Source organism: Schistocerca nitens, chromosome 10 (genome assembly GCF_023898315.1).
Source record: "Schistocerca nitens isolate TAMUIC-IGC-003100 chromosome 10, iqSchNite1.1, whole genome shotgun sequence".
NCBI lineage: Eukaryota > Metazoa > Arthropoda > Insecta > Orthoptera > Acrididae > Schistocerca > Schistocerca nitens.
The window spans coordinates 187,130,295-187,143,172 of record NC_064623.1 but is presented as its reverse complement, the minus strand read 5'-3'; the positions used below and the strand labels follow the sequence as shown (position 1 = coordinate 187,143,172).

At 48.3% G+C, this 12,878-nt stretch overlaps 1 protein-coding gene across 1 annotated transcript in view; it reads right to left on the bottom strand.

Annotated features, from left to right (window-relative positions):
- Positions 1-12,498, bottom strand: part of LOC126209981 (homeobox protein unc-42-like) — a 100,909-nt gene extending 88,411 nt beyond the window's left edge. Inside the window, exon 1 of the mRNA XM_049939091.1 lies at positions 12,457-12,498. Within this exon, the coding sequence (XP_049795048.1) occupies positions 12,457-12,498 (42 nt within the window). The remainder of the gene's footprint in view (positions 1-12,456) is intronic.
- Between the last annotated feature and the right edge of the window lie 380 nt (positions 12,499-12,878).

The window sequence follows — 12,878 nt, the reverse complement described above, 5'->3', positions numbered from 1 at the left end:
CTCAAGATACCTGTTCAAAAAATATTCAGTGTGTGTGAATTCCTTGGGGATCAGACTGCTGACGTCATCGGTCCATAGACTCACACACTACTTAAACTAACTTGTGCTAAGAACAAGACACACACAAATGCCCGAGGGAGGACTCGAACCTCCGGCGGGAGGGGCCGCGCAATCCGTTACATGGCGCCTCAAACCGCGCAGCGCAAGGTACCTGCTTCAGGGTTCTCACTACCCCCACCTCGCAGAGGAATATTTAGGTTTCAGAAGGGAGATAGAAAGAGCCAGTGGCACCAGTGACGAAGTCAATTTAACACAAGAGCTACAGAAATGGACAAAAATTCAGAAGCAGCAAAAACACATTGTCATGACTAATACACTGCAGGTAAACCGTTGACACTTAAAAAGACTTCCAAACGTCACGTAATGGAACAGTACAGATGATGTTGATGATGATGATGATGTTCGGTTTGTGGAACTCAACTGCGTGGTTATCAGCGCCCGTACGAATTCCCGACCTTTGCTCAGTCCAATCTCGCCACATTCATGAATGATGATGAAATGATGAGGACAACACAAACAGCTAGTCATCAAGAGGCAGGTGAAAATCTCTGACCCCGCCGGGAATCGAACTCGGGACCCCGTGCTCGGGAAGCGAGATAAATATAGGTCCAGTATGGTTTTCAAGGGAATCTCATGCCATTCATTCTGCAAAATAATGGCAAGTTTGGGTAGTGATGAGGGACGAAGGCAGCTCTCCAAAGTAGGCCTCAAAGGCTCAATAAGGCTGAGATGTGGTGACTGGTGGCCAGGAATCATAGAACAACGCACCCTCGTGCTGACAGAATCAGTCCTGGACGATGTGCGCTGTGTCAACATTTTCTCTGTCGTTTGGAACCCAGCATCTCCGTTGGGGAGCAACCATTGTACCATGGGATGGACCTGATCAACTCAAATGGTCCTTGGTAGTAATACGACATTGCAGAGTAAGCATTGCGCCCGTGGAATACCACGATATGGCTGGCAAAATCATCACCTTACCCCCATCTTATTTCACTCTTGGGATGTAAACTCGGCTAGAAGTTGAAAACAGTGTGCAGCAAGACTCATCCAACCACACCCCTCCCTTGTTCCACTGCTCCATATTTCAGGTTTTATGGCTTCGGCACTGTGTTTCTTGATATGCGTACTTGCAACATTGATGAACCATTTTGGAATCCCAGCTCGCCCTGTATATTCACGCTGACTGCGCTCTCTTCGTGTTGTTTTGGTGCTGAAGGGTTCGCGAGTGCGATGTTCAGTTCTGCAGTGACCTCACAGCTGTCGTCCTCTTATTTTTCGTCACAATCCTCTTCAATTACCATTTGTCACGATCACTCAACAAACGCTATCGTATGCGTTGTCACTTAGCGGATGATGTGTCTTTCCAGTTTCGCCGTATGCTTATCAATCTTCGATACGGTGCCTCTCGAAATACCAAAAAACTTTGGCAACCTTGGTTACAGAAGCACCCATCATACGAGCAACAACAATTTGGCAGCATGCAAACGCACTTAGCTGTGACGTAGTGCACTTACAACCTCACAGAACGCTGTTCTGACTGCAGCTGACAGTGCAAACGTATTGAGAACACTGCACATGTGACATTCGTGGTCAAATACAACAGCGCAACCTGCTAGACTAGGATCTACAGCTAAGTTCAAGCATGCATTCTTCTGGTGTTCCCGTATTTTCCTCCAAACCCTGTATGTTGTCTGCTGTGTCCTCCTCAAGATATGGGACACAGCCTACATAGAAGAGCGCGGAGCTGGCTGCAACGCAGGAGCAACCAATTTGAGGACAAACTCCTGAGGGGGCGCATACGACAAGGACTATGTTATGCATGTGCCTTACATCACACAACTATTCCCAAGTGGACATCCAGCCGCCAAACATGGACATAAACACCCAGCAGTAGACAGTACCACAGGATAGCACCTCAATAAAAGACCATGTCTCACTGAGTGTGTCAGGACATTTATAGACTCCATCAGGCGGAGTCAAATTGTACGTTAGACAAATGATGTTAGTCATCTCACTCGACCTGGGACTGAGCCAAACTGCATATTACAGAAGTGATGTTGGTCATCGCATTGGATCTGGAACTGAGTCAAACAGGACATTGCACAAGTGATGTTCGTCATCTCACTGGATTTGGGACTGAATCAAACTTTACATTACACAAGTGATGTTAGTCTTCTCACTGGCTCTAGGACTGGGTCAAACTGTACGTTACACAAGTGATGTTAGTCATCACAGTGGATCTGAGAGCATATCAGTGCTTGAAGACAGATCGGTGTAAGTGAACACTTACCTACTCTATGTGATCAAAAGTATCCGGACACCTGGTTGAAAATGACTTACAAGTTCGTGGAGCTCTCCGTCGGCAATGCTGGCATTCAGTATGGTGTTGGCCCACCCTTAGCCTTGATAACAGCATCCACTCCCGCAGGCATATGTTCAATCAGCTGCTGAAAGGTTTCTCGGTGAGTGGCAGCCCATTCTGCACGGAGTGCTGCACTGAGGAGAGATATCGATTTTGGTCGGTGAGGCCTGGCACGAAGTCGGCGCTCCAAAACATCCCAAAGGTGTTCTATAGCATTCAGGTCAGGATTCTGTGCAGGCCAGTCCAGTACAGGGATGTTATTGTCGTGTAACCACTCCGCCACAGGCCGTGCATTATGAACAGGAGGTCGATGGTGTTGAAAGAAGCAGTCGCCATCTCCGAATTGCTCTTCAACAGTGGGAAGAAAGAAGGTGCTTCAAACATCAATGCATGCCTGTGCTGTGATAGTGCCACGCAAAACAACAGGATGTGCAAGCCCCCTCCATGAAAAACGTGACCACACCATAACACCACCACCTCCGAATTTTACTGTTGGCTCTACACACGCTGGCAGATGATGTTCACTGGGCATTCGCCATACCCACGCCCTGCCATCGGATCGCCACCTTGTGTACCGTTATTCGTCACTCCACACAATGTTTTTCGACTGTTCAGTCGTCCAATGTTTACGCTCTTTATACCAAGCGAGGCGTCGGTTGGCATTTAGCGGCGTGATGTGTGGCTTATGAGCAGCCGCTCGACCATGAAATCAAAGTTTTCTCACCTCCCGCCTAACTGTCATAGTACTTGCGGTGCATCCTGATGCAGTTTGGAATTCCTGTGTGATGGTCTGGATAGATGTCTGCCTATTACACATTACGGCCCTCTTCAACTGTTGGCGGTCTCTGTCAGTCAACAGACGAGGTCGGCCTGTACAGTTTTGTGCTGTATGTGTCCCTTCACGTTTCCACCCCACTATCACATCGGAAACAGTGGACATAGGGATGTTTAGGAGTGTGGAAATCTCGCGTACAAGTGACACAAGTGACACCCAGTCACCTGACCACGTTCGAAGTCCGTGAGTTCCGCGGTGTGCCCCCTTCTGCTCTCTCACACGTGTTTCTGCCATATATAAAGAGCGCGACCAATCGCAACGGAAAGATACGTAAGTGTAAAGGCTGGAACCCAGTTTATTGAAGCAGGCATAAGATAAAAGATGGGTGATGATCGAAGAAAGTCCGACTAGAATCGCTACGGACAGTCCGAATATACAACTGTAATAACTGTACTAACGTTTACTTATGAGAGTCACATCGTGCAGATAAACCTTTCGTTGTTGGTGGGATGTGTTCTATTTAATAATACACTCTACGGAACAAAAAGACGAGTACGAAGGCACTGTCCGTATGCGACGGAAATCAGCAGATGTGATGTACGGATGAACAAATGGTTGCAATTTTAGAAAAATTGGATGATTTATTCGAGAAATCGCAATTGAATAACGCTTTGGTCCACCTCTGGCGCTCATGGAAGCAGTTATTCTTGTTGGCACTGATTTACAGAGTTTTTCGATGTCCTGATGGACATGGCGCCAAATTCTGTGCAATTAGCGTGTTAGAATCCCGATCTGCTTGTAGGACCCTGCCCACAATACTCGAAAAGTTCTCAGTTGGGGAGAGATCTGGCGACTTTGCTGGCCAAGGTAGGGTTTAGGAAGCACGAAGGCAAGCGGCACAAACTCCCAGCGTGTTTGGGCGGGCATTATCTTGCTGGACTTCAAGCCCAGGTTGGCTTCCCAAGAAGGGCGACAGAACGGGGAGTAGAATATCGGCGACGTACTACTGTCGCGGTTGACAACAAAGGGGTCCTGCTACGAAAAGAAATGACACCGCAGACAATCACTACTGACTGTCGAGCTGTAGGGTGGGTGACAGGTTTGTATCGTACCGCTGTCTGGGGGGTCTCCAGACACGTTTTCGCGAGGCTCAGTTAGAAGCGGGACTCATCACTCAATGCTTACATTCTATCTAGGTGGACCACTTCCTTCTTGATGAATTCGTTGAATAGTTGTATCGCTCCTATTAAAATGAGCGATTGGCCGATTATTGTAACGGGCATTTTTGAGCATTATGTTCCCAGGCAGTCTTGGCTGGCAAATTCCTGCGTTTCCTGCAAAATCATAACTGTGATACGCTTGCTCCCGGGATAGCTCCGTGACGTAGCAAAATCGGCGCAGAAATTGGCGCCAAGTATCTCCATTGGTGGAATGGTAGTGCGTCGGCAATAGAGTGGAATTTTCAGCCAGTTTTCGAGTTGCTGATTGGAACGTTTAACGACGGCCACTCTCGTGGTGGCGGGAATGTTCTGTGTTCGGTTTGTATGGGTGCTCTGGTGGCGGTCGGCTCTCGCCTTTCGGTCGGAGTAGGTTACAAGACTGAGCTCTCGCTGCTCTGGACAGCCTGCCTTCCGTTGGCTGTGTAATATACTTTCATTTAATTGTAACTGTTTGACGAACTTTCTGAAGTTTCGACTTCAACGTAACTTTCCGGGTACAGTTGGCAATTGAGCGTTCTGTGTACGAGCGGCCTATGTTGTCCGTCTTGAGCAGTTTTGGCTAAAGTTGACTGTATCGGAGTTACTGTGTGACTTCGCTTGTTAAAATCAATCACTGTACCGTCAGTGATTGTGTGTCGAGCCTTCTTCGTCTCCCTCAGAGGCGCATTTGTATTGATAGGAAGTCTTTAGTCTGGAACAACCAGACCAGGATAATTTGTTTCGGGCTATACTCGTGACATTATCATCACCACGACCGGACGTCGAAGCAACCAGCCATCGCTTCTGGTAGGCCAGATCGTGTCCTTGCAGTTAAAAAGACAGCTTGGTAATGTATGTCCGGAGCACCGGCAGATTAGGGAATTTTGCTCTGTGATAATCAGAGCTCAGCAGAGCGCGCCTGTTCCCGTCTTTTCTTACGTGGTTCTGTCTTGGGTGTTCATTGTCTGAGTTCTCACTACTGTAACAGCAATTAATGTTTGGTTGGCTGGGTGATTCTCTTAAGATCTGAGTTGCAAGGAAAAGGCTCGACATAGCACTTGGTCATAAACGTCACAAGCTAGTTTACGGACAACCTCACCTTTACAGCATTTATTTGAGTATCCAATTTGACGTATTGTAAATGTTTCCTGTGTTGTGTTTATTATTTTGAGTTTAGTCATAATAAATCAAATTGTTATTTTGGACAGAACTTTCATTCTGTAGATCGGTAGAGCAACCCTTTCATTTCTCTTCACGTTAGTGAAACTTATTTACCAAATTGATTTCTATCAAATTAAATTATTGCAGGTTCCAAACTCTTTTCTACTCCACTTGCAGGGTCGATTAGAGTCAGTTCGCGTTTCCTCTTAATCCATGTGCAACAGCAAAAGTCGGAGTTAGAGCATCATTTCCATATGAAGATTCTAGAAGAATTTAGTACACTGCTAGCCCCGGCACCTCGCAAAAATTTTACTTTGAAAATGTTTGGTTCACCTGGAAAGATGAACCTAGCTACGTATGTGGAACACATGTGTACCAGTTCACCGATTTGTTGGGTAAGTTAAAATCTGTTTGGCGGTGCTACTGTGTTACAGGACATGAGGAAGGTCAGGTTCTGAACTTTTGTTGTTCGTATATATGTAAAATTAATTGTAACCAAGAAAGGTGAAAGCCTGGAATTGCTTTTGTTTGAATTAAACGAGTATGTTTCCACACTGGCCTGCTATATACCCGCAGACATTGTACGATGCTGATACCTCCGCCTGGGGCCTCGTTCGGAGACACACACCGCCAGCGACGCAGCAGAAAGGCAGCCGAAACCCCACGCGGCGGCGCCCGACAAGACTCTCCAAAGCACACGGGGGTAGCTGGCGGACGTCTTCGCCTCTCTTAGGGAGGGACATGACATGTTGCGAAGAGCCTGGCTCACAATGAGAAGCGTGCCGAGAACTGACGGACCCCTGCAGCCATTAGCATGGAACGTCAAGAATGGATACGCGAAAGTCAGTAAGGACGTTCCTTGTAAATCACTGACGCTAGCGGATTCTGAGATGAAGCTCAAACATGAGTCTGTCCAGGCCTCACGTAGAGAGCGGTTATAAAGAGGAGTTGTGTAGCCTCTCTCCCAACAGCCTCGGAATGCAGGAAAACACCGTACGAATGTGAAATCACGAGGAAGAGGCCTATTCACGAGGGACACGCCAGCCTTCGCCAGATAGGAAATTTCCACCCTGCACGGAGGGGCGTGGCCATGAAACGGCGAACTGTCATTGTGCTGCATTGAAAGTTTGGTCCGCCAATGAAAAAGACGAAAGGCCGAAAATTTCAGGGAACCGTTCAGCTGAGAGATGGATGAGCAGCGAAGGGGTAGTCGATGAGACCATGCGGAAGCGAGAGGACGTGAGGTCTCTTCCGTCCACCTCCAATATCCGCCTTCCGACACGGTGATAGCACATCTTCGGCCGTGCAACCGACGACGGGCAGACAACACGGAGATTGTTTATGGTCCCCGCCGCAACGACGAGATTGCTGATGAGGGCAGCCGATTCGCGTCAAACAGCTATGAAGCGACGCAGCGCCTGCCGCCGACAGCACAGCACGACGAACCGTAACGAATGATGGTGAGACGATTCGTCCCTCCCCCCCTCCCCTCCTTCCTCTTAATAACTGAGTCGTGTCCACGCCCAGTCAAGTCGGCCCTGAGATTTGTAATACTGTTCTGTCAACAGCACTGAAATAAATACATTTCTTTGGTGTTTTAATCATCCAAACAATCCTTTACCTTCCTACATCAACCCCTTAATTTCATGCCTTTTGTGTTTGATTTCATTTAATTATTGATATGCATTAATTCTTGGCTCACAGTGTGGGGCGATCTCATTAGTAAGTTTTATGTTACATCTCAAACAAAATTTCTCGAGTTCAGTAAAAAATATTGGTGCCCAATATAGGGCGATCTCACTGGTAATTTTCGTGTTTTGTGATGTCACAATCGATTTCTCTAGTTCACTACTAAAATACCCATTACTAATGCAATCTGACAGCTATTGTTGAGCCGTGCTGTGGTGCTGCTTTTAGGTTTCCGCCCTCCGTTGGAGGCCAGACCGTATCGTTTAGTTGGCATGGTTGCGATTGTTTGTCTTCTTCTCGTGTTGACTGGCGCCACTCGGTTTCGCAAGCGTTGCCTGTCCGCTAGTGGCAGCAGCGGCGGTTATCGATATATAGTAACTGTTGCCCTGTCTTTGGGGCGACGTCGTCGTTTTTCTGGATCGTGTGAGTGGGCCAGTTCGGTTGGGGACTCAGGAGGAGCCAGATCCGCTCAGTGCCAGAACACTCCGGGACCGCTGGCGGCGCGCATGGACTGCCGGAGGGAAGGGCTGTGGTCACGAGGGTGCACGACCTCGTCGTAAACCAGATCTTGCAGGCTTTAAGGTGAGTGCGTTTCAGTTCAAGTAGAGAAACCTCCATCACTGTGATATCTCGCGATTCTCCAGTGACTTGGGTTCGTGTTGCTGCTGCTCGTAGTGTCGCCGAGGCGAAGAGCAGCGAGTGGAGTGCTTGGCGAAGGCGGATGTGATTAGCCTTCCTCAACTTCTTATTACTACACTCCTGGAAATTGAAATAAGAACACCGTGAATTCATTGTCCCAGGAAGGGGAAACTTTATTGACACATTCCTGGGGTCAGATACATCACATGATCACACTGACAGAACCACAGGCACATAGACACAGGCAACAGAGCATGCACAATGTCGGCACTAGTACAGTGTATATCCACCTTTCGCAGCAATGCAGGCTGCTATTCTCCCATGGAGACGATCGTAGAGATGCTGCATGTAGTCCTGTGGAACGGCTTGCCATGCCATTTCCACCTGGCGCCTCAGTTGGACCAGCGTTCGTGCTGGACGTGCAGACCGCGTGAGACGACGCTTCATCCAGTCCCAAACATGCTCAATGGGGGACAGATCCCGAGATCTTGCTGGCCAGGGTAGTTGACTTACACCTTCTAGAGCACGTTGGGTGGCACGGGATACATGCGGACGTGCATTGTCCTGTTGGAACAGCAAGTTCCCTTGCCGGTCTAGGAATGGTAGAACGATGGGTTCGATGACGGTTTGGATGTACCGTGCACTATTCAGTGTCCCCTCGACGATCACCAGTGGTGTACGGCCAGTGTAGGAGATCGCTCCCCACACCATGATGCCGGGTGTTGGCCCTGTGTGCCTCGGTCGTATGCAGTCCTGATTGTGGCGCTTACCTGCACGGCGCCAAACACGCATACGACCATCATTGGCACCAAGGCAGAAGCGACTCTCATCGCTGAAGACGACACGTCTCCATTCGTCCCTCCATTCACGCCTGTCGCGACACCACTGGAGGCGGGCTGCACGATGTTGGGGCGTGAGCGGAAGACGGCCTAACGGTGTGCGGGACCGTAGCCCAGCTTCATGGAGACGGTTGCGAATGGTCCTCGCCGATACCCCAGGAGCAACAGTGTCCCTAATTTGCTGGGAAGTGGCGGTGCGGTCCCCTACGGCACTGCGTAGGATCCTACGGTCTTGGCGTGCATCCGTGCGTCGCTGCGGTCCGGTCCCAGGTCGACGGGCACGTGCACCTTCCGCCAACCACTGGCGACAACATCGATGTACTGTGGAGACCTCACGCCCCACGTGTTGAGCAATTCGGTGGTACGTCCACCCGGCCTCCCGCATGCCCACTATACGCCCTCTCTCAAAGTCCGTCAACTGCACATACGGTTCACGTCCACGCTGTCGCGGCATGCTACCAGTGTTAAAGACTGCGATGGAGCTCCGTATGCCACGGCAAACTGGCTGACACTGACGGCGGCGGTGCACAAATGCTGCGCAGCTAGCGCCATTCGACGGCCAACACCGCGGTTCCTGGTGTGTCCGCTGTGCCGTGCGTGTGATCATTGCTTGTACAGCCCTCTCGCAGTGTCCGGAGCAAGTATGGTGGGTCTGACACACCGGTGTCAATGTGTTCTTTTTTCCATTTCCAGGAGTGTATTTACTGCGTTCAGTTTGTTACAATTTGTTAAGTTCCACCAGCGGTATTTTTCCTGCCTGGTGGCCGCTAACGCCCCAGTTACCTATCCTGGGGGTTAGTGTATGTAACGCCTTGCCGCTGCTGTCCGGTAAGTCGTGTAGTTTTCACAGCTTTCTTCATTGTAGGCCGGTGGTGATTCTTCTACTCTGGTGGTAGCAATTCCTTTCTCATTCCAGGCGCTCTAAGCACTGTATTCTGTGGGCATAGCGGAGTCTGCCGGTTCCGGCTTTGGCGTGTTGTTCCATTCTTGCATTTGGTTTATTGGACGTCAAGTAGCTTCACAAAGATTATCATTAGTCATTCGTTGGACTGCCACTAATCTGAGCTACCATCTTGTGAAGGGCTGAAAAATTGGGTTTTCTAGCGAGAGCAGTCGGGAATAATATGGCGTATTAGAATTCTGCATACAACCAACCTGCTTTCAGAAATAAATTTTTGCATTACTTATTGAACTCCCCTCGCAGAATGCCCAACCTTCTTACTTAAATCCATGATGTCCGTAGAGCGGACAGTCAACAAATAACAGATTGTGCGAGGGAAAACATCTGCATATAAACATCAAACTATGGTAAACAGCATGGTGGAGAATATAGCAGTCCAAGCATGTTGTTTACCATGGGTTAATTATTGGATGCAGATTTTTCCTCGCCTTACTACTCACTGATTGTCCGCCCTGTTGATCTAAAAATTTTTACTAGGAAGGCTTGGCCACCTGTATTCTTCGCCTTGTTGGGGTTGTTTAGGGGAGGAGACCACACAGCTAGGTCATCGGTTTCATCGGATTAGGGATGGACGGGGAAGGAAGTCGGCCGTACCCTTTCAAAGGAACCATTTGCCTTGAAGGATTTAAGGAAATCACGGAAAACCTAAATCAGGATGGCCGGACGCGGGATTGAACGGTCGTCCTCCCGAATGCGAGTCCAGTGTGCTAGCCACTGCGCCACATAGCTCGGTCACGTTTGAATGTTTATATGCAACTGATGGGGAGACAACAAGCCACGAAACCGGTAAAACTTGTTCAAAATAAAGTTGTTTGAGGAGTTATTGCTGCAAAATGTACAGCCGAATCTGCAGATGCCCCGACCACAGAGTCGTTTGTGATATTTGCAAAACGAATGTGAGAGGATGTAGATGAAGATGAAATGGGAGAAACGATACTGCGTGAAGAGTTTGACAGAGCACTGAGAGACCTGAGTCGAAACAAGGCCCCGGGGGTAGACAACATCCCATTAGAACTACTGACGGCCTTGGGAGAGCCAGCCCTAACAAAACTCTACCATCTGGTGAGAAAGATGTATGAGACAGGCGAAATACCCTCAGACTTCAAGAACAATATAATAATTCCAATCCCAAAGAAAGCAGGTGCTGACACATGTGAAAATTACCGAACTATCAGTTTAATAAGTCACAGCTGCAAAATACTAACGCGAATTCTTTACAGACGAATGGAAAAAACTGATTGAAGCCGACCTCGGGCAAGATCAGTTTGGATTCCGTAGAAATGTTGAAACACGTGAGGCAATACTGACCCTACGACTTATCTTAGAAGAAAGTTTAAGGAAAGGCAAACCTACGTTTCTAGCATTTGTAGACTTAGAGAAAGCTTTTGACAATGTTGATTGGAATACTCTCTTTCAAATTCTGAAGGTGGCAGGGGTGAAATACAGGAAGCGAAAGGCTATTTACAATTTGTGCAGAAACCAGATGGCAGTTATAAGAGTCGAGGAGTATGAAAGGGAAGCAGTGGTTTGGAAGGGAGTGAGACAGGGTTGTAGCCTATCCCCGATGTTATTCAATCTGTATATTGAGCAAGCAATAAAGGAAACAAAATAAAGTTCGGAGTAGGTATTAAAATCCATGGAGAAGAAATGAAAAACTTTGAGGTTCGCCGATGACATTGTAATTCTGTCAGAGACAGCAAAGGACTTGGAAGAGCAGCTGACCGGAATAGACAGTGTCTTGAAAGGAGGATATAAGATGAACATCAACAAAAGCAAAAGGAGGATAATGGAATGTAGTCGAATTAAGTCAGGTGATGCTGAGGGCATTAGATTAGGAAATGAGACACTTAAAGTAGTAAAGGAGTTTTGCTATTTGGGGAGCAAAATAACTGATGATGGTCGAAGTAGAGAGGATATAAAATGTAGACTGTCAATGGCAAGGAAAGCATTTCTGAAGAAGAAAAATTTGTTAACATCGAGTATAGATTTAAGTGACAGGAAGTCGTTTTTGAAAGTATTTGTATGGAGTGTAGCCATGTATGGAAGTGAAACATGGACTATAACTAGTTTGGACAAGAAGACAATAGAAGCTTTCGAAATGTGGTGCTTCAGAAGAATGCTGAAGATTAGATGGGTAGATCATATAACTAATGAGGTATTGAATAGAATTGGGGAGAAGAGGAGCTTGTGACACAAGTTGACTAGAAGAAGGGATCGGTTGGTAGGACATGTTCTGAGACATCGAGGGATCACCAATTTAGTATTGGAGGGCAGCGTGGAAGGTAAAAATCGCAGAGAGAGACCAAGAGATGAATACACTAAGCGTCCGCAGCTCGTGGTCGTGCGGTAGCGTTCTCGCTTTTCGCGCCCGGGTTGCCGGGTTCGATTCCCGGCGGGGTCAAGGATTTTCTCTGCCTCGTGATGACTGGGTGTTGTGTGCTGTCGTTAGGTTAGTTATGTTTAAGTGGTTCTAAGTTCTAGGGGACTGATGACCAGAGATGTTAAGTCCCATAGTGCTCAGAGCCAATACACTAAGCAGATTCAGAAGGAAGTAGGTTGCAGTAGGTACTGGGAGATGAAGAATCCTGCACAGGATAGAGTAGCATGGAGAGCTGCATCAAACCAGTCTCAAGACTGAAGACCACAACAAGAACAACATGTATCATTTATAGTTTGCAATGAATAGCGACGTCAAGCACTGTTTATACTATCTACGGTCTAAATTGATGAATGAATGTGAGGTTCAGGCCCAGTGGTTTCTCTGACCGTACCCGAAGGCTCGGAAGTTCCGCTGGTGCTGCTCCAGCTGGCATGGTGACTTAGGCCGCCACGCAAGGCAGTGACGTCACCGGCTCCTGATTGGCCCATTAGCGCTGTAATGGTGCCGGTGCGTGCGCCGTGAGCTCGGTGGTGGGGTAAGCCGGAGCGAGCTAAAAGCAGTGCGTCTGCAGCCGCGGAGTGCGTGGAAAAAAGTGCGTACACGCAACGTATCCGGGGAGCTCCAGCGCGGCGGCTAAAGCGGCGGTCAGGGCGCGTTAGCGCAGCGCAGGCGCACAAAGACTCGGCGCAGCGTCGGATTTGCGGTCGCAGCGTGAGTTTTCACTGGCGTCGATTACTTATAAAGGCTAGTCGGAAAAACTCGCAGAGCAATCTGCAGAGGCGAAATAACGATGGCTCGCAACACAAAACTTTT